The sequence below is a fragment of the Mus musculus genome, chromosome 19, assembly GCF_000001635.26.
Source record: "Mus musculus strain C57BL/6J chromosome 19, GRCm38.p6 C57BL/6J".
NCBI classification, from domain to species: domain Eukaryota; kingdom Metazoa; phylum Chordata; class Mammalia; order Rodentia; family Muridae; genus Mus; species Mus musculus.
In genome coordinates this window covers 45,837,756-45,859,678 of record NC_000085.6, presented here as the reverse complement: position 1 = coordinate 45,859,678, position 21,923 = coordinate 45,837,756, and the positions used below count along the sequence as shown (strand labels likewise).

Below are 21,923 nucleotides of genomic sequence, written 5' to 3'. Positions count from 1 at the left end.
CTCTGTAGATCTTCGTAGACAGTAAGAAATCATGGACAGGCCCTAACTTAGTGTGGCCAAGGTGTGATGTGTGTTTAGAATTGCCACTAGTTTCCTTCCTTGGTGATAAAGTGAATTGTTTATCCCAATACAGTAGAATTTACTGGCTTTTAATCACTCCAGAATAATGAGAAGAGAGCCAGAAAGTTTTAATTATCCAAATGGGGGCTTTGAGACAGCTAAAGCTACGGCGAAGTGAATTATTGATAGCATTGCTTATTGTTTTTCATCTGTTTTTAAGCAACAAATCAAAGCAATTAATGCTGTTTTTAATCTTTGCCAATTTACTGAATGATAAGCACTTTTAAGAGTGCCTTTGGAAACCGTCATTGGCTAAATGCTAGGTTCCTGTTATTTCTGTAAACTAGAGGCCCTGCAGCTTGTGTGTTCTATGCTGTCATGGCTTAGGTGCACACTGGCTTAGGTGTCTAGAGATCTTACTGCCAAGAGCAGTGAGATGTTTGCTGGGCTCCTTTCTGAGTCAGCGCTCCTCTGTTGTCATCTACTGAGGACCTTCCCAAGCATACTTCTTTACCTTTTTATTTCATTTTATTTTATTGTTTTTGGGGGACAGGGTTTTTCTGTGTAGCCCCGGCTGTCCTGGAACTCACTTTGTAGACCAGGCTGGCCTCGAACTCAGAAATCCTCCTGCCTCTGCCTCCCGAGTGCTGGGATTAAAGGCATGCGCCACCACTGCCTTGCTACTTATTTACATTTTTAAATTAAATTTACTGAGAGGAGGACACACCCGTGGAAACCAGAGGGCTACTGCTACCAGATCAGTTCTAGAGGTCAAATCCAGGGCATCAGGCCTGGGGATAAGTAAGACTATCCTGCTTGGGATAGTTTTCTTTCTTTTTCTCTTTCTCTCCTTCTATCCTTCTCTCCTTCTTTCCTTGCTTCATTTCTTTTCTTTTTTCTTCTTTTCTTTTTTTTTCTTTTCTTAGATTTATTTATTTTTTATATGTAAGTACATTGTAGCTGTCTTCAGACACACCAGAAGAGGGCATCAGATCTCATTACGGATGGTTGTGAGCCACCATGTGGTTGCTAGAATTTGAACTCAGGACCTTCTGAAGAGCAGTCAGTGCTGTTAACCACTGAGCCATCTCTCCAGCCTTTTGTTGCTGTGATAACTCATCCTGACAAATCAACTCTAAGAGAGAAAAGTTTTATTTGCTCCAGAGAGTTGGGGGGGGGGGGGTGCACAGTTTAATTCTAGCACTTGGGAGGCAGAGATAGGCAGATCCCTATGAGTTTGAGGTCAGCCTGGTCTACAGCCAGCCAGGCCTATGTAATGAGTCTCTGCACCAACCCTAAAATATCCTAACAGTCAGAGATTCAGTATGTGCATTATGCACGATTAGCCCTGTATGTGGTCCAAGACCCAAGCCCAGGGACCAGTATTTTCTCATTCACAGTGAGTCTGGTCACCGCAATTACAAAAATTCCTCATGAGCGTGTCCACAGGCCAACCTAATCTCACTGAGAATTTTTCCAGATGATTCTGGGCTATGGCAAGTTGACAGTCAGAACTAACCATCCGGGCCAGCAAAATGAGTCTGTGAGAAAAAGCTCTTGCCACCAAGTGTGACGACCTGAGTTCCCCAGGACCTACACCTACGTGATAGAGAGAATGGATTCCTTCAAGTTACCTTTTGGCCCTCACATACATATATACTCCAAGATATACATAGTAAGCAAAGAATTACAAGAAACCCAAAACTAAGCATCATACCTACTAAGCTAGCTTGCTACCTCCCAAACATCTACTCTTACAAGTCCACAGAGAACCAAAGAACCAAAAGAACCAAAGAAAAGTAGTGTGATGACAAACCCAGCTCTTAGGAGGCAGAGGCAGGTAAATCTTTAAGTTTGAGGACAGCTTGGTCTCCAAAGTGAGTTCCAGGACAACCAGGGCTACACAGAGAAACCCTGTCTCGAAAAACCAACAAAAGGGTGTATTTGTTTTGATTTTAAATTCTGTGTATCTGAGTGGAGGAGGTACATGTGAGTGCAGTGCCTGCCAAAGCCAGGGGCGCTGGCCTTACCATCATGAGTGGTCCAAAACGAGCTCTGGGACTTGGCCTCAGGCATCAGCAAGAGCCCTGTGTGCTGAGCACTGAGCCATCTGTGTGTGTGTGTGTGTGTGTGTGTGTGTGTGTGTGTGTGTGTGTGTGTGTGTGTGTAGGTATTGCACATAAGTCCAGGTACCTGTAGAGGCCAGATGCATTGGGTCTTCTGGAGCTGCACTTAGAGGTGTGCCTACTGTCTGAGTGAGCACTGAACGGATAGAACCCCATAGGCAGAGGTCTTATGGCTGGAGGAGTTTTAAAGTAAGACCTTAGGTAAGAAAGTACATATTTCCTGTGTAGTTTAGTGGACAGTTTTGACCTTTTATTAGATGTGTGAATCTGACTTACTAGCAAGCCTGCTCTTATGTAATTAGTAAAAATTAGGTGTGAGTCTCTATCCCTGTAAAAAAGTATCCTTCCATGCCTGAGTAAAGCAATTGTGGTTTTAGACTACTTAAATGCCATATGCCTTCCCTACAGAGGGGTTAAGAGCTGCTGCTCCAGCCAGGGCTACACAGAGAAACCCTGTCTCGAAAAACCAAAAAAAAAAAAAAAAAAAAAAAAAAAAGAGCTGCTGCTCTCTGCTTCTGTGGAACCCTTGTTACTCCTTGTCTTACTCTTGTTACTCCTTGTCTTACTCCTTACCCCATCCCAGGGAAATTGTGTCTGTAGTGTGTGTCTCTCCCAGGAGTCTGTATGCTCCTGAATATCTGGAATCATCTATGGTGCCTGCACATGGCAGGTATTCACATATCTGTCAAAACAGTCTGAATAAACAAGAGTCACCAGCCTTCACTTCAGACATCACAGGCTTTGTCCTGGAAACAGAGTGTTCCTTGACTGTATAGAAAACAGTACTGCAGGGCTAGTGAGATGGCTCAGCAGGTAAGAGCACTGACTGCTCTTCTGAACGTCCTGAGTTCAAATCCCAGCAACCACATGGTGACTCACAACCACCCATAATGAGATCTGACGCTCATCTATAATAATAGATAAACCTTTGGGCTGGAACAATCAGTAAGGCTCACAGCCATCTGTACAGCTACAGTGTACTCTTGTACATTAAATAAATAAGTCTAAGAAGGAGAAGGAGAAAAGAAGGAAAAGAAAAGAAAAGGAAAGGAAAGAAAAGAAAAGAAAAGAAAAGAAAAGAAAAGAAAAGAAAAGAAAAGAAAAGAAGAGAAAGAGACTAGGGCAGGGTCGAGGCCACAGACATAGGGCAATTATTAAAAAAAAGAAAGAGCTGGGCATGGTGGCGCATGCCTTTAATCCCAGCACTTGGGAGGCAGAGGCAGGAGGATTTCTGAGTTCGAGGCCAGCCTGGTCTACAGAGTGAGTTCCAGGACAGCCAGGGCTCCACAGAGAAACCCTGTCTCGAAAAACCAAAAGAAAAGAAAAGAAAACAAAAGAGAAGAAAGAAAACAGTACTGCAGCGAAGGAGAAGAAAATGCGAAAGTTATTTCTTCAAAGTTCTCAAATCACTGTTTATTTTCCTTTTATAGCTTCACCTTTGGTGGGGGAGCACAATTTCTAATATACTGGAAAGAAAACAGTTAATAGCCTTTTGTGCACATAAAACAATGCAATCCATACCATAGAGACACTGTGGTGCCAGAGCCAGCCCCTGCCCCGTGCCCCAGCCTCAGTTCCGTACACTAGAATCCCACAGATGCTCCCCTAAGGACCTTCATCCTGCCCTATGGTGATGAGTGTTTAGAGCTGGGTCTCACCTCTGCTTTACTGGATATCACTGAAGGTGCTGTCAAAGAGCAGGGCCCCAAGTGTATTCTGCTCTTAAGCCCTCCCCTGGGCAGCACTGCTAGATCTGAGCCACACAGCTTCTGCTTTTCTCATTGCCCTGCACTGAAGGGAACTGCAGGCCCTGCTGCAGACAAAGCTCTGGAGAAAGCGTGGCTGCAAATCGTCCCCTTCCATAGCTCCTTGTTTGCTCCTGTTGAGGGCCTATCGAGAGGAGAAGCTGGTGTGCGTGTACGTGTAGTCAGCTCTCCAGCATCCGGTTCATGCTGAAACCCAGTTGGTGTCACATCTGTCACCCAGCAGTGTTGTCAGGTCTGTTCTATTGTGAGTTACAAGTTTATTGGCTTCTAGATTCCAGCCTTACCTACCTCTGTCTGTCCTAATCTTCTCCTTGACGTAATAGACATGTGGTCTTTGATAAGGTTTTTAGAAAGAGTTTAATTGGTGTTTGAATTTGTCTCCACAGTTACTTTTCTACTGTTCCCCTTTAGAGAGTTCCTGTAGCTGAGTCTCTGACAATCAGCCATCATTTAGTCCATTTTGAGCTTTTATTTTAGCTCCCCAAACTATTCATAGGACAAAATAGAACCAAGAGGTGTTCAGGTGCCATTTGTAAAGCTTAGAATAAACAGCCATTTCCTCTAGTAAAGAGTAGTTTATTAAACAATGGTACTGATTAGGCTGTTGGAAACCTGGGTGTCTGACACCGGCTCATTAGTGAGGCTGATGCTGACCTGCCTTTGGCGTTGTGCTGTTTCTTCTTCCAAGCCGGTGGTTCACAACAGGTAGTGTAACGCTTCTCCTTTGAGGCAGTCTCACTGAGAGTTTGTTCTTCACCTACTTCTTAGTTTACTAGCCCAGCCTGTCCCTTCCTCGCAGTACCACCATCTGGCTCCTCTCCTCCGTCTCTCCAGCTTCCTTACCTTGCACGGTTCTTTTTCCAGCCGGCCGTCACCTGCTCACAGAAGCAGTACTGCGGCTTATAGGAAACCACTGTGTCAGGATTCTAAATATGTCACTGCCAAAGCAGGTGACAACAGCCCTCTTCAGAGCTGGCAGGAAGGGCAGAGCACTCTGTCACCCTTAGTGGAGAGCATTCAGGGCAGAGCAGTGCCACGTCTCGGTGGTTAGCACCTGCAGGCTCAGGGCTGACAGTGCACTGTAATAAGATTCATCTCTGCTCACTTAACTGATGTGGGCTTTATGGTAAATGCTCACTTGCTTAATTACTTTGGCAGTCTCAATGATTGCCTTTCCTAAGGAGTTCTAAAAGGTTCCCCTGGGATAGAAAGCAAACCTCTTTCCTGTCTTTTAATGTCATTTCATTCTTTTCTTGGAGCCCTGGAGATTCAGTATGGGATCCATATGCCCCATCCACCATCCCGTTTCTCTTATGCACAAACATTGGGACCTCTCGTGTAGTACAGAGCTCTTGACAGCTGCCTTCCTCCTCTGTTCACAAACAGGTCTGGTTTTGTTGGTTGGTTTTTGTTTTTGTTTGTTTTTTGTTTTGGGGGGGGGATTTTTTTGGCTTTTGGAGACAGGGTTTCTCTGTGTTTCCCTGGCTGTCCTGGAACTCATTCTGTAGACCAGGCAGGCTTCAAACTCACAGATATGACTGCCTCTACCTCCCATGTGCTGAGATTAAAGATGTGCACCACCACTGCCTGGCTCAGTAGTGAGCTCCTCTTCCTCCTTCTCTAGCACTGCGATGTATCTGAGGTGTATGTGGGGTGTATCTGAGGTGTATGTGGGGTGTATCTGAGGTGTATGTGGGGTGTATCTGAGGTGTATGTGTGTTATATCTGAGGTGTATGTGCGGTGTATCTGAGGTGTATGTGCGGTGTGTCTGAGGTGTATGTGCGGTGTATCTGAGGTGTATATGCAGCTGACTGCCCCGTTTCTCATAGGTGGAGGACCGACCCACCGAGGGTTTTCCTCCATCCTCAGTTTGTAAACTGCTAAAACTGTGCCCCCGTTTTTGAAGTGGTAACCTTATTGTTTTGCCTCCTTCCCTTTTCATGCTTACTTTTTCTATAATAGTAGATTGGCTGGGCTAATGAGAATAAGAAGTACTAAAGTATCTGAGGCTTTTGCCCCATCCATTTTTGGAACATGTTCAAGTTGTATTCAAAAGGTCAAGGGACTGGTGAGATGGCTCAGCGGATAAGAGTACTGACTATTCTTCCGAAGGTCCTGAGTTCAAATCACATGGTGGCTCACAATCACCCGTAATGACATCTGACACCCTCTTCTGGTGTGTCTGGAGACAGCTACAGTGTACTTATATATAATAATAAATAAATAGTTTTTTTTTAAAAAAAGTTTAAAATGTTTCCTATTAATTAAAATTAGGTTGCTTCTCAGGATTTTGGCTGATTATCACTCTTGAGAATTTCTCAAGAGAAACAGAAGAATGTAACATATAATTTCAAATGACCTGTTTTGTGTTTTTACCTTTAGTCGATGTTTCTGAGAGTAAAGCAAGATCTTGCTTCCAGAGATAGGAAACCCAGGGCCCAACTCAAATAGTTTTATTCTCCAGCCTCAGGAGCATTTCCCATGAGCTGTTCCTGACATGCTGACAGACAAACAGACAGACACTGGGAGGGAGACTGAGAACCGAAGAGTCCTCAGCAGTTAAGAGCGCCAGCTGCTCTTCCAGAGAACCCAGGTTCAGTTCCCAGCACCCACATAGCAGCTGCTGTCTGTAGCTCTGTTCCAGGGGCTCCAATACACTCACACATACATACATGCAGGCAAAATAAGCATGTAAGATAAAAGTAAAATCTAAAGATTTGTAATTAGAGACAATGTGGTGGTGGTGGTGGTGGTGGCACACACCTTTAATCCCAGCAGAGGCAGGGGCATATCTGTGAGTTCAAGGCCAGCCTGGTGTATAGAGTGAGTTCCAAGACAGCCAGAACTACACAGAGAAATTTGTCTTCGATGGGGAGGGAAAGAAAACCCTCTGTTGGGCTGGTGAGATGGCTCAGCGGGTAAGAGCACCCGACTGCTCTTCCGAAGGTCAGAAGTTCAAATCCCAGCAACCACATGGTGGCTCACAACCATCCGTAACGAGATCTGACTCCCTCTTCTGGAGTGTCTGAAGACAGCTACAGTGTACTTACATATAATAAATAAAATAAATCTTTAAAAAAAAAAAAAAAAAAAAAAAAACCAAAAAAAAAAAAGAAAACCCTCTGTTATAGAGTAATAGAATCTGAGCAGGTTGGGTCCATCACGTGAGTCATTTATCCTTAGGAAGATTTTATTCCGTTCACGTATTGAGGGAAAGATTTGCTAAGAAAGTGGACGTGTCTAAGAGGAATGTGTAGCTTATGTCCTTTATAGAAAGAGGGAAGCCCTTTCAGATCCTGTGGTTAATTCTTTATAGTCATTGATTGCAAAGCCTGGGTGGGGGGGAATGTAAGGCTAGCTGCTAAAGCAGGAAGACATATCTGTTGTCTCACAGGGAAGTGCAAGAGACGACTTAGCCAAGCATAAAGGCTGCAGTGTCTTACTCAGCTGAAATCTGTGATCTGAGGACATGAGAACTAGAACTCAGCTTGTTCTCCACCAAACACAGGGAATAAGAATAAACCACCTCGATTTTCAAGGAAAGTAGCTATAACCTGTTGCCTAATTTCCAGCAGGTGAAGCCATGCATCAAGGTAGAAAGCCTCAGCTCTCCAACTAGAGAGCCATGCACAGGTTTTGGAAGAGGAGGCAGCTACCCAGAGGCCATGCGCCTGTGCGGTTCATACACGTTAATCCCCTGCTCTTTCCAGATGTTGAAGGACGTGAGGTGCTCAGACACTGCCAACAGTGGTGCACATTCCCAGTGCATTGCTTTCAGCAGCAGATCTACTGCCTACACTAGTCAGATTCCTAGGCCGCCTGACAAGCTTGGAGTAGTGAGTAAAGCAGGCAAGCAACTAGATGTCCTGGCCAATGGCTGACTCTTCTTGTTGACTGGCAACATGGCTATCCATCTCCTTTTTGTATCATGCTAATTACACATAAAATTAAGGAGCTTCATTATGACCTTTTCACATGTGCATGTAATTTGATGTTACTTTGACTATTTTTATATTAATGTAGAACTCCTGATCCTCCTGCCTCTACCTCCCACACGCTGGGATCACAGACACCCAGTTTATGTGGTACTGGAGTTGAATGACGACTTCTTTCATGCTGGGCAGGCACTGTACCAACACTTTTTCCTGCTTTTTCTTATCCTGCACCCCATGTCCACATCCCTAGCTTTTTCATTATTACTTGTCAAAATGCCTCTCCTACTAAGATTCTCTTTTTTCCATTTAATTTTAAAAATGTATGCATTTGCTTATTTATTTTGGTCTTTGGTCTTGAGAAGAATGGCCACAGGGGCAGGCGTGTAAGGAGGGGCACTGGCGTGGATGGACAAGGCCTGAGGAGAAGGTAGAGGAGTGCCCAACAGGTCAGTCGAGGAAGTTTTTGCTTAGATGTTTCAAAGGGAAAAGGTTGAAAGGAATTGTTATTTGCGGATGTATTTTGTTAAATGTTAATCAGCAGAGGCTCTGAGGCTTGTAATGAATGCACTGCTGTTAACGGGCATCAAGGGAAATTGCTTTTTTTGTTGCTTTTGTTATTGAATTGTATGGGCTAAAGATTCATTGGCTCCATAAGGTAAGAAGTTTATTATTGCATAAAATGGCAGTGTGTGTGAAGTTGTGAAGGTGAAAAGAAAAGTTAGTATAAAATTAAATAACTAAACCTCAAAGTATTTATCAACTGACACCACTCAATCGTGCCTTCCCCTTTTCTCAGAGGCCAGTGTGTTTGAAGGTTTCTACTTTTAAGAGTATTTAGGAGCATACAATCTTTTTCCCACTTATAATCACCAGATACTCAGGAATACACTCTGTAGTATATTGTATACTATATCACAGGATGCTCAAGGACAGGAGAAATTGCTTAAAAGAAAAAACTAGGGGCTGGTGAGATGGCTCAGCGGTTAAGAGCGCCGACTGCTCTTCCAAAGGTCCTGAGTTCAAATCCCAGCAACCACATGGTGGCTCACAACCATCCATAACGAAATCTGATGCCCTCTTCTGGAGTGTCTGAAGACAGCTACAGTGTACTTACATACAATAAAATAAATAAATAAATATTTAAAAAAAAACTAAACAGACAAACAAACAAAAAACAGATGAGGATTTAGCTTACTGGTAATCAGCAGCAAAACACACACACACACACACACACACACACACACTCACATACAGATACATATACCCGTAGAGACACACACATACATGCACAAAGATACACACACTCACACAGAGAGATACACATGCATACAGACACGTACACTCCGAGAGACACACACACATTCACTTCTTACCTTTGGGGCAAGTTAGTGAGATGGTATATAAGAAAAAAGAAAAAAGGGCTGGTGAGATAGCTCTTCCAAAGGTCCTGAATTCAAATCCCAGCAACCACATGGTGGCTCACAACCACCCATAATGAGATCTGACGCCCTCTTCTGGTACATCAGAAGTCAGCTACAGTATATAATAATAAATAAATCTTTGGGCTGGAGCAAGCAGGGACTAGCAAACAGCGGAGTTTTCCGGAGAGAGTGGGGCCAACTGGAGTGAGTGAGGTTGACCAGAGCAAGCAGAGGTCCTAAAAATTCAATTCCCAACAACCACGTGAAGGCTCACAACCATCTGTACAGCTACAGTGTACTTACATACATAAAATAAATAAATCTCAGAAAGAAAGAAAGAAAGAAAGAAAGAAAGAAAGAAAGAAAGAAGAGAAGAGAAGAGAAGAGAAGAGAAGAGAAGAGAAGAGAAGAGAAGAGAAGAGAAGAGAAGTAAGGAAAACATGAAAAAGCCAGTGCTTGATTCCTACGGCAAATAAGTAGAAGAGTCAGGATTTTCCCACTACTAAATGATCTAACCTAAGGTCTTGCACATGCTGGGTGGATGCTTTCCCACTGAGATTCATCGGGATCTCTGTATTTTGAGACAGAGTCTCTTTTTTTGTTTTTGTTTTTGTTTTTGGGTTTTTTGAGACAGGGTTTCTCTGTGTAGCCTTGGCTGTCCTGGAACTCACTTTGTAGACCAGGCTGGCCTCAAACTCAGAAATCTGCCTGCCTCTGCCTCCCAAATGCTGGGATTAAAGGCGTGCGCCACCAAGCCCGGCTTCGAGACAGAGTCTCCTTTACTTAGGCTGGCCTTAAATCCTTCAACCTCCTGAGTGCTAGGATTATAGGTATGTGCCACAGTGCTGAGTGAGGAATCAGGATTTTAACTGGGGACTTCTTTCTCTATATCTAAAGTCCTTGGATTTGGGTTTTTTGTTTTGGGTTTTGTTTCTTTTTTCATTATGTGTTGTTCATGGAAATAGTGTTATTTTAACTAGGCCTTCTGGGAAAAATAAGACTCAGGTCTTTTGGTGGTGAAGAGAAATAGCATTCCATATGACCAAACCCCAGAAGGCAAAATGGAGACCCTTTCCCTGATCATCACAGTTGAAAATAAGGACTATGCCTCTTCTGAATGTGGGGCCTGAGCTTCCAAGCTCTGAGCACCGTCAGGCAGTCACCCCTGTGTTCCCTCAGACACTTAATGTAAGTCTGGTGACCTTAAAGAGATCATTTTAGTGTAAAACTTTGAAGAATCTTTACCAGTAAACACCTTTACTTTGTTTCCCTTCCTGCTCAAAGGGTTTGTTAGAGACTGCCTGACTCTTCCAGGGAACTCAGGAATGGAAACAGTCATTCTATTCTGGTCTCCTGGATAAAAACTAGGATTTATTTATTGTTCATAAAAGACTTCGGTATGTTTCATCCATGTGCTATATCTTTTTTTTTCCATTTTTTATTAGGTATTTAGCTCATTTACATTTCCGATGCTATACCAAAAGTCCCCCATACCCACCCACCCCATGTGCTATATCTTAGACCTGGGAAGTTGCAGCCATCGATGGAAGAGTTACGTTAGATCCGTAATGGATGAGAGAGAGGACCAATCTACAGTCTTCTCAGTAGACTACATTACCTACAATTTTTATTTGTATTTGTATATGTTAACATAATTAATTTTATTGGGATATTTTCGTTCATGTATTTGACATATTGTGGTAATATCCATGCCCCAGTTGCCTTCTCTTGCCCCACTTTCACCCCCATGGACCCCTTCTACTTTAATGGCCCTGTTTGGTATGTGTGACCCCATTAAGTATTAAGGCTGCTTACATAAACATGGGTAAAGGTTATTTTATGGGAGCATGGGCTCCTTCCCGCTGGATACACCACTAAAGAACACGCTTCTCCTTACCCCATCAACTCCTCTCCACTATGGATGTTTTAGTATTTTTGCTAATTCTCTGGGAATTTTATAGTGTACTTCAATCATATTTACCCCCAACTCTTCCCTCTAACTTCTCCCAGGTCCACATTCCCTTCTTAATATACCCCTAACTTTGTGTATATCATCCTTTTTTTTTTTTTTTTAATAACCCATTCACTGCAATTTGTGCTGCCCATCTATATACTCCTGGGTGTGAGGCATTACCAGAGTATGGTCATGTTACCAGGAGCCACATCCTTTAATAAAATCCTCTCCCTCCCCCAGAAACCATCATCTGTTCACAACTCCTCAGTTAGGAGTGGGTACCTGTGCTACACCGGTGAATGGCTGGATTTGTACAGGCAGCTCCAGCTGCTGGGAGCACATGACTGATAGGACTCAGAAGAGAGCATTTTGCTCTCTTCGCCTTGATCTCTGGCTCTTGGAGCCTTCCATTCCATCATCGACGGTGATCCTGGACCTACTAGAGGGGGTGTGATATAGATGTGTTCCATATGTGGCTGAGCACTCCACTGACCCTGATTCTCTGTGCTTGACCAAGTGTGAGTTCCTTCTCTGATGAGGTGTGAGAGCTACAGTAGGCCATGGTTGAGAGATACAGATCTGTAGGGCAGTTTGACATTAAATTCATTGAGCTGGACAGTAGTAGTAGGTTCATTCCTGGGACCTCTGAGCTTTTCAACCTTCGGTTCTAGGCCAGATTTGCAGTACTAGACATGTGTTTCCATCTGTGCAGCAGGCCTTTATAAACAAGCAGAAAGTAGTTACCATTCATATTCATGACACTACTGTAGCCATGGGAACCTAATTTTTAAAAACACAATCTCCTCTCACTGAATCTGGAGTTCATTATGTTTCACTACACTGGCTAGCCACCCAACCCTCTGTCTCTACATGAACACATGTATGCGCAAGTGCACACACACACAAAAACACACGCACTATTTGGGGACGCAGGCACACAACTATGCTCAGCTTTTATATTGGTGCTGGGGTCTCTGAACTCAGGTTCTTGTGTTTGCTTAACAAGCACTTTTTCTCCAGACCCTCAGAGATTTTTTTTTGGAGAGGTAAATGTAACCAGCTGTGGTGACTTCAGATGTGATCAAGTGATACACTCTGATCTTGGTTTCAATGCATAGAATTTAAATTATGGTTTGGAACTAATACTAACAAGCATAAAGACTGAATGTCAGCTTTAATAAAGCTTAGCTTCCTCAGAGACTGTATTTTATCTACATGTTAGCCTGTACTGCTTGTTCTGATTGGAGCACCATGGCCCCCTAGTGGACACCCCCTGGGACCTTTTTCATCTCAGGAAGTCTTAGCATGATTTTTGTTTTTATGTTTTTCTCTGAGTTCATTTGCACATCAGAGGCATTTGATTCTATCCTTCTGTAAGTTATTAAATCCTTCCCATGTTGGTTTCCAGGTCATAATTTTTAGCCTCATGCTTAGGAAGAGGACAGTTGTGCTTGTTCTCATGCTGTGATAAACACCGTAGCCAGAAGCAACTTGTAGAGAAAAGGGTTCATTTCATCTTACAGATTCCAGGTCACTCCCTCAGAGCAAAGTCAAAGCAGGAACTCAAGACAGGAACCAGAGGCGGAGCTGAAACAGGCCATGTGCATTGTCTTCGTGGCTTGCTCAGCTTGCTCACTTGCATGCTTTTCTCTCTCTCTTTCTCTTCCTTCCCTTCCCTTCCCCCTTCCCTTCCCCCTTCCCTTCCCCCTTCCCCCTTCCCTTCCCCCTTCCCTTCCCCCTTCCCTTCCCCCTTCCCTTCCCCCTTCCCTTCCCCCTTCCCTTCCCCCTTCCCTTCCTTTTATTTCTGTGTGTGTGTGTTTGCCTATGTGTGTATACCAGGCACATGCAGCATCCTTAGGGGCCTGAAGAGGGTGTCAGATCCCCTAGAATTGGAGACAGTTGGGAGCTACCCAGTGTGGCTGCTCGTGTGATCTGGGTTCTTTGTAAGAACAGCAATCAGTCTTGACCATTGGCATCTCTCTGGTCCTTCAGCATGCTTTCTTATACTATCCAGGACCACCCGTCCTGAGGTGGCATTGCTCTCCCACATCAATAATCACTAATCAAAGAAATTTCATTAAGGGTTGCCTAGAAGCCAATGTGCTGGAGGCTTGACACTGTAGCTTATGTCAAGTTGACAGGAATAAACCCAAGGCTGCTCACTCCTGATTAACTGGATTGTCACTGTATTCCATCTGGGACCATAGTAATGTTAATTCTTTATTTCAGAGCCATCATCAATCACTTTAATCCCAAAATTGAGTCCTATGCTGCTGTGAATCACATATCTCAACTGTCGGAGGAACAGGTAAGCCACTGCTCTCCCCAGAATGACCTTGCTGGTGGGAAGGATCAGGAAGCTCTTTCTAGTAATGGGACTCTGTTACTAAGCTTTGAGCAAAGGAAGGAGTAGGATGGTCAAACCAGGCTGGTGAGAAGAGTTGGTGCAAGATTGCTTGCTGCTTCTTTAAACCTAGTAAACCCTCCTTCCCTTGTGCCATCTGAAGGGTTTGTTTAGTTGTACAAAGTATGAGCTGAAGCTTCATGGGTCGCTGTCTTAGAGCAGGTGATGGGACATCCATTGTCACGCTCTCAGGCACAGGGATTGTGATTTCTGAAAGTCAGACATGTCCACATGATGGTGCATACCTGTAATCGCAGCACTTGGAAGGTAAAAGCAGGAGTTAGAGGTGTCCTTGGTTATGCAGTGAGTCCAGCAACAGCCTGTACTGCATGCCACCCTGTCTTAAAACTCCAACAAACCAAACAAAAGTAAGACCTGATAACTTAGAAATGAACATAAATTCCAGCCACATGAAAACCTTGAGTTCAGCTTAACATGAAGGCATTTGGCTCATTAGAGCATGAGCTTTAATTGAGAGCTCATTGAGATGGGTTTTCATTAGTGATTGTGTTCTCTTTGCCTTGAACAGTTATTTCTGGGCAGGTTTGAGTTGAGGATGCAGATAGCTTTGTACATTTGTCTTCTTGAGGCTGGTCTGATTTCCCCTTCTCAGTTAGCACTTGTGCTCAGCTCTACACCATGTAAAAGTACAGATGGGATTCAGCCTGGCATGGAGTTGAACCCTGCTTCATCTGAGTTCTCTCTCTCTCTCTCTCTCTCTCTCTCTCTCTCTCTCTCTCTCTCTCTGTCTAAATAAGAGTCTTTATTAGAGTATAGCTTGATAAGTGTATAGCTTTATATAAATCTGCTGCTACAAAGAAAAAAAGACATAAAGCCAGGCTCATATAGCCTATGTTGGGTGTATGATTTTAGCTCATGTATATGGCTAAATTCCCTGTGTAGCTGAGGATGACCTTTCAGCTCCTGGCCCCCTCCTATACCTCCCAGTGCAGGAATGCCCCACCTTGCTCTTTCATTTGGGCTTTCGAGTCTTACACGCTGCTGAGGTGATGTCTTATTTGGGTAAAGCGCTCGCTGCCCAAGCATGGGAGCCTGAGCTCAGCCCCCAGCGCACACATACAAAAGCGAGGCGTGCCTGTAACTCCAACATCAAAAAGGCAGAGGTGTGTGGGTTCTCGGAGCCTGCTAGCTAGGCAGTCTAGTTAAACAGGTGACCTCTAAGTTCAGTGAAAGACCCCGACATACACATACACACACCACATACATACACACACACACACACACACACACACACACACACACACACACACACACACACACACGTACTTACATACCTGAATCTCCTTTTTTGCATTTCATCCTTCTAAGTTGGAAAAGCCAAGGAATAAATTCCAAACCTTGTATTTTCTGGTCTCCTTTTCTTGCCAGTGCATCCTTGTAGCACTTCTGAGTTTCTTAACTGACAGGACCAGCTAGCAGCTATTTTGTGACCATGTGTTCCAATGTTCTTGAAAGGTATTCAGTTCACCCAGTGAGGCAGCAGGCAAGCTTTTTTTTTAACAGAGCCTTCTCAGTTCTCCCTCCAGCAGCTCTCTGCAGCCAGGTGAATGGAACTCTATTGATCGATCTGTCAGTTGTTTCCTATTCAATATTTGTTCTCTTTTGTGACGCCAGCTGTGTGACTCCATCCTCACACTTAAAAAGCTGCCTTTATGAGTGGCTTTCATTCTCTTTTTCCTCTGCCTGTGGAGCAGAGCAGATTCCTGTTCTTTGCTGTTGGAGCTGTCTGTGTCATTTTCCTGCAGAACGCCTGTGTATTCTGTTCTGTGTGTTAGGGAAGGAGATGGTCCTCCTACCACTGTAAGCTTTGGGCAGCCTGAAAGCCATGCAGCAGCTTGGGAGGACAGCTGACATCGTTCTCCAGAGGTAGCAGCCACCAGCCAATGATAATTTAAAACAAAACAAAGCAAAACAAGACAAAAAACAAAAAAAACAAAACAAAACAAAAACCATGTGGTGCATGAGAAAAATCAGAAAAGGGAAAATTGACAAGCTGTCTCCTCATCCTCTTTCACCTCCACTCAAGGTTTAAAGTGATGCTAAAAAGTGGTCCTTGGATCCACAAGCCAGAATCGAGGAAAGGAACTCAGGTTACTCACCCATAGGGAAGAGGGCTGGGGATGGATAGGTGCCTGTGAGTGCTTATCTAGCATTCATTCCCCAGCACAGCCAACAGGAGGGGTCCTCGGTGATCTATTTACTGTGTGACAGTTACATGCTGTGACAGAACGCAGGGCAGTGAGGGTCACTGGTGACAAGTCCACGTGGAATCTCTGCAGTCCTGGTTATTGTGCGCTTGCTCGCTAGCTAGCTCGCTCGCTCGCTCGCTTCCTGTAACAGTACTGTTACCCCAGCACTCTGCTCTCAGAATGGTGGTTTCTCTTCCCCAACTGCCTCTGAAGGCTTCTAAATGAAGGCCCTTTTCCTCCCCCTCCCCCTTCTCCCTCCCTCTTCCTCTGTAGCAACAGCAAGTGAACTTGTTTTTTATCAGGTTAGAGTTATTTGACTACCTTGCCTGTCTCCAACACGTGGAGTACTTCTCTCCTGTTACTTATGAACTTTAATCCTAATGTCACAAAGTCAAAAGGATTTCCAGCTTCCCAAAGAGCTGGCTTTCAGGGCAGTGAGGCCCTGCAGCTGTTAGCAGCTACATTAGTAGAGAGGGGGGGTCGGGGGCAAAACAAAACAGGATTTTAATCTTTAGTAGATTCTAAAATACTTCTAAGATAAAACCTAAAGCCTGTTAATAGGCATTAGCTGGGGTTTATGGCATTTAGTAAGTTAGGCAGACAGGACAGGCTCTTTGTTAGCTCTGCCTGCCAGCTTTCCATTTTGTTCCTAGAAAAGATTTGTGAATTCTTTTTTGGGTGATGGAAACAGGGTTTTTCTGTGTGACAGTCTTGGCTGTCCTGGAATTCGATTTGTAGACCAGGCTGGCTTCACAGAGACCTGCCTCCCTCTGCCTGTGGAGTACTGGGATTAATCCTTTTTTAAAAAATACAGGGTTAGCCTAGTCTAACCTGGGACTCACTGTGTAGCCCAGGCTGGCCTTCAGCTCACAGAATCCTCTTGCTTCAGCCTCCCAGGTGCTGGCATTATAGACAGGAGGCCACCATTGCCACCTAGTTTTGTGAGGATTTTTGAAGATTTATTTATTTTTATAAGTTTAAATGTTTCATACATACTAGGCAATGTAGAACATTGTTGTAATCCCTACTGGGTGTAATGGTATCCTCCTTTAATACCAGAGGCAGGTAGATATCTGAATTTGAGGCCTGCCTAGTCTACACAGTGGTGAATTCTAGGACACCCAGAGCAACATAACAAGACCCTGTCTCAAACAAAACAAACAAAAGGGAGTGTGCTACCAATAGTGAAACTATGAGGTATAGTTATTCCTAGAACAGTTGGAGAAAAGTTACTCTCCAGGCTTATTGTCTACCCTCAACTGAGATTTAGCTCCTGTCTCTCTCCAGTGTAGCTCGGTAGTAAACATTCATGCTTATCTCGTAGAAACTGGAATTCCTTGGTCAAGGAATAAGAACCTTGAAAAGGATAAATCTATGATGATGTGACTGTTCTTCATGCCTGTAATCCCAGCATGCAGGTGGATGGTTGTTGAAGGTCAACCCAGGCTGTAGAGTGAGACCCTGTCGTAATGCATGTCAGCAAAAGAACTTTGTGACTTGAAGAGCTTTGTGTTGGCTTTGAGTCTTTTCTTTCTCACCACTACTTTCCTTGGTATTCATTTCTAGAACTCGGGCCTAGGACACAGAAAGAGCAGCTGCAGACCACTGGCCTTTTAATGAGTTGTCTGCTCCCTCACTACTGCCCTGGCCCCAGTTTTCATTCCCATAAGGTATTGAGTCGAACAGCCTATGTCTCCTTGGGACATTTCAGGGACTACTTTATCTGTACTAAATAAATGTGGGTTGAAGGCATATAATGGAAGCCCCTTCCTCCTGTACTGCAGTTAAACCCAGTGGTTCACACATTTAGTTAAGCAAGTGTTCTGTGATTGAGCTACATTCCCCAGACCCCCTTTCTAGTTTTTATCTTGATAGAGTCTTACTAATTTGCTCAGACTGTTCTTTAACTTGCTGTGTAGCTCAGGCGAGCTGCAGGCCTCCTGGCGCCCGGGTGTACATGCCTGTGCCGGCGGATCCCACTGATGTCTATGAAAAGTCCTTGGGGGCTGGAGAGGTGGCTCTGACTGCTCTTCCAGAGGACCCAAGTTCAACACCTACCTCACAACTACCTGTAACTCCAGTTCTAGGGGATCATGTACCCTTTTCTGGCCTTTGTGGTTAGCAGGCTGGCATGTGGTACATATATGCAGGCAAAGCACCCATACGTATAAAATAAGATAATTTTAAAGAGAGAGACTACAGCTGATGTTACACCATCAGCTGTTTTGTTTTGCAGGGCTCTGCAGTTGTCGTGCTCAATAGACAGAGAGGAAAGAAGAGCTTAACTCAAAAGAGGAAGGATACGGTTAGATAATAGAGAGGCATAAATTGGAAAATAATACTCAAAACTAGGACCTGAACAAGTCAGGAAGAATGGAGAATTCTAGAGTTTTTGAATGTCATGTCCTTGGGTCACAAAATGGTCTGAAGCTTTGTGGAACATAATAGCTCTAATTCCAGCACTTGGGAGGCAGAGGCAGGCAGAGCTCTGTGAGTTGGAGACCGGCCTTATTTCTACCCCACCCACCAAAAATCATCTAACTCAATTAGGCTGCCTACCACAGCCACGTGGTCCTTTACCTTTTTTTTTTCTTTTCTTTTCTTTGGTCCTTTACCTTTTTTTAAAAAAAAAAGATTTATTTATTTTTATGCATATGAGTACGCTATAGGTGGACAGATGGTTTGGAGCCTTCATGTTGTTAGGAATTGTATTTAGGACTTCTGCTCGCTCCGGTAGGCCCACTTGCTCCAGTCAACTCTGCTCACTCAGTCCCGAAGATTTATTTATTATTCTACATAAGTACACTGCAGCTGTCTTCAGACGCACCAGAAGAGGGCATCAGATCTCATTACGGGTGGTTGTGAGCCACCATGTGGTTGCTGGGAATTGAACTCAGGACCTCTGGAAGAGCAGTCTCAGTGCTCTTAACCACCGAGCCATCTCTCCAGTCCCCGGTCCTTTACCTTTAATCTGAGTCTTGCCCTTGCTCTTTCTGTTCCATGTGTGTCCTCATGGAGACTCCTCATGGTACATCACCTGCCTCCTGGTGACTTTCTTCTCCTCCCGGTCCCTCCATTTGGTCTCTCCACACCTTCTCCCCACCTTCCCCTCTGGTCTCTATGGGACTCTCAGATAGGTGCCTGTCCTTTCTTGCCCAACCATAGGGTGATAGTTCTTTTTTTTTTTTTTTTTGGTTTTTCAAGACAGGGTTTCTCTGTGTAGTCCTGGCTGTCCTAGAACTCACTCTGTAGACCAGGCTGGCCTCGGACTCAGAAATCCGCCTGCCTCTGCCTCTGCCTCCTGAGTGCTGGGATTAAAGGCGTCCACCACCACACCCGGCTGGCTGATAGTTCTTGATTAACCAATCAGAGATAATGGGAGAACATTGTTTACACAAAGCAGATACAGGAGATGGCTCAGTGATCGTGACAGTGCCAACGTCTAGACTGTAACCAGGTCTCTGAGCACAGAAGTCAGCCCCTGAGTACACAGTGCACAAGATACACCCCCACCTTTAATTTGTTTTCCTTTTTAACAATGCTTAAACTGTAGCATGTACTACATAACTCTGACTAGTTTGACTTACAGCGATCCACCTGCCTCTGCTCCTGATTACTGTGGTTGTTACATGTATGCACCACCATATCCAGAGTCTCTTCCTAATTATTTGCTTTTAATTTGGTCACAGACACTTATTATGGGCCTATTGAATCCAGGCTTGTGGTGAGGTCTAATGGACAAACCTTTTTTTTTTTTTTTTTTTTTTTTTTTTTTTTTTTTTTTTAATTGCAGTAACAACATTTGCCATCTTAACCCTTTGTTTGGAACAGTTTACTTAATAATGTGTGCATTGTTGTGCCCCAGCCCTTTAAGCCATTTCCATCCTGCAGAACTGCAGCTCTGTCCTCTGAACAACTCCCTGTTCCTCTCCGCCTGCTCCCTTGGCAACCATCATCCTACTTTCTGTTTCTAAGGGCAGGGAAAACTATCTTGAAGCTTTACTTTCACCCCAGTGGCCTAGAGCTTACTAAAAATTCCTCTGCATTCTAGTTCTAGATTTTCTGAGACAATCTTTAGGGTTGGGCTATAGCTCAGAGTTTGGGTCTTTGCCTAGCATACTGGAGACTCCTGGTTTAATTTCCCAGTATACCCCTACAAAGAAAGAATGCTTAGGAGAAAGACATTCTGTTGGGGCCCACGGTGCTATAGACCCTAGGCTGATGCAGGCAGACCCTCTAGTTTTCTATGATAGGAATTGTCACTGGTTAGTATTATGACATAATCAAAATTTGTTGTTTTAGATTTATTTACTTTTTTTAGTGTTTTTTAGTGTTTTTTATTGTATGTACGCCTGATCACCACAATCCTGCATTGTTTTTTGAGTTAAGGTTTCATATAGTCCAGGTTAGCCCAGAACTAACTTCCTTGTAACTGAGAGTGACCGTGAGTTTGTGAAATTCCTGTCTCCAACTTCCCAAATTCTGGGATTATAGGTGTGAGCCAGCTGTGTTAGCAATCTTTGCTGAGGTTTGAATTCCTATTTTCTTAAGTTTCTACTTTACCTACAGCTTTGAATTTGGATCCAGGGGACGCTTTATATAAAGTTGTATAAGATGCTTTTTACATGTACGTATGCCCATACTACATATGTGCATATTGTGTGGGGCCGTGTATGTATGCGTGGTCAGAGTTTGTTCCTCCCTTCTGCCATATAGGCTTTGAGGGTTTAAGTGGTCAGGCTTGGTGGCAAGTGTTTATATCGGCTGAGCCATCTTGACAGCCCATAAACATTTTTAAAAGCATTATTACAAGCAGAGCAGCCTGAAAGCTGCTAAGTATTACTTCAGTAAAGTCTGTAAGTCCGTCAGTTTCTCCTGATTCTAAGAGCTATTAGAGAACTGCGGAAGGGTGGAGAATGGCTTCGCAGTTAAGAGCACTTGCCGCTCTTGCAAATCAGGACTTGGTTCTCAGAACCCACACGGAGCAGCTCACAGACACCGGCATGTGCAGGATACACATATATACTTGCCAATACTCACAGATACATATAAAATAAAAATGAGTCTTAAAAGCTACAAATGACTGTTAGGTATGTAGAAATCCAAATGATACCTGCCTTTTTTCGCTTTCTTGTTGTTTGGGGTTTTTTTGTTTTGTTTTATTTTTTTGATGCAACCCTGGAACTCCCCACATAGCCCAGGCTGGCCTCCAACTAGTGACTATACTCTTACCTCAGCCTCCTAGGTGCTAGAATTAGAAGTTTGACCCACCAGGCCCAGCCTAGTTTATTTCCAGTGGAAAATGAAATGTTACTAAGAGGGGAGCCCACTTTGTGTGGCACTGTGTCTTTATACTTTGTGTGAGAAAACTTTCTCAGAAAAAGCTTGGTGGAAGCCTCAGAACTTAAGGCCCCTGAGGAGAACCAGGCCTGATGTTTCATCGTCAGAGTTGTTCTACCCATTGATGTGTTGTGCGAGTGTGTAACAGCTCTGTGGGTGTGAGCAGTGGAGAGGACTGATGTGTGTGCTTTGGTGTGAAGTTCCTACCATGGTACGAGGTGAAGCCAGTTGTTCCTATGAGGATTTTCTAAGCAGGAAGTTCCTATGGTTCACTTTCCTCATGGAGCCACTGCTGTAGAAATTCTCCCTAGCCAGGCAAGGTTGAGCACACCTTTAATCCCAGCGTGGGAGGCAGAGGCAGAAGGCCAGCTTGGTCTATATAGAGAGTTCCAGAATGGGCAGTGTTACTTTGTCTCCCCCAAAACAAAATTAAAGCAAACTAAAAAGAATGTCCCAGTGCACTTCTGCCCTTTAGACAGGGTGCTTGCGGCCTCTGAGCAGCATACTCCCAGGTGCCCCTGTGCCGTTCTCCCCTCTTAGAACAAGGCAGCCTTGGCAGAAGGCACATGTTCACGATGGAAGACTCCCACAGTAGCCATAACTCAGCTTCCCGTGCCTGACAGCGTGCTTTTCTACAACAGCCTGTAGCTGTTGTTTTCTACAACTCTCTGTACCCGCGAGTGTGGGTTGCTGTGGGAACGCTGGC

The 21,923-nt window shown here is 44.2% G+C and overlaps 1 protein-coding gene across 3 annotated transcripts in view; it reads left to right on the top strand.

The window, feature by feature from the left end:
- The window catches only part of Armh3 (armadillo-like helical domain containing 3), a 181,271-nt gene that overhangs the window by 138,954 nt on the left and 20,394 nt on the right, over nt 1–21,923 (top strand). For 2 of the 3 annotated variants that reach the window (XM_011247345.3, NM_198296.2), the window contains one exon: nt 13,493–13,571. The exons of the other annotated variant lie outside the window; for it this stretch is intronic. In XM_011247345.3, coding sequence (XP_011245647.1) covers nt 13,493–13,571 — 79 coding nt within the window. The remainder of the gene's footprint in view (nt 1–13,492; nt 13,572–21,923) is intronic. 3 annotated transcript variants of the gene reach the window in all.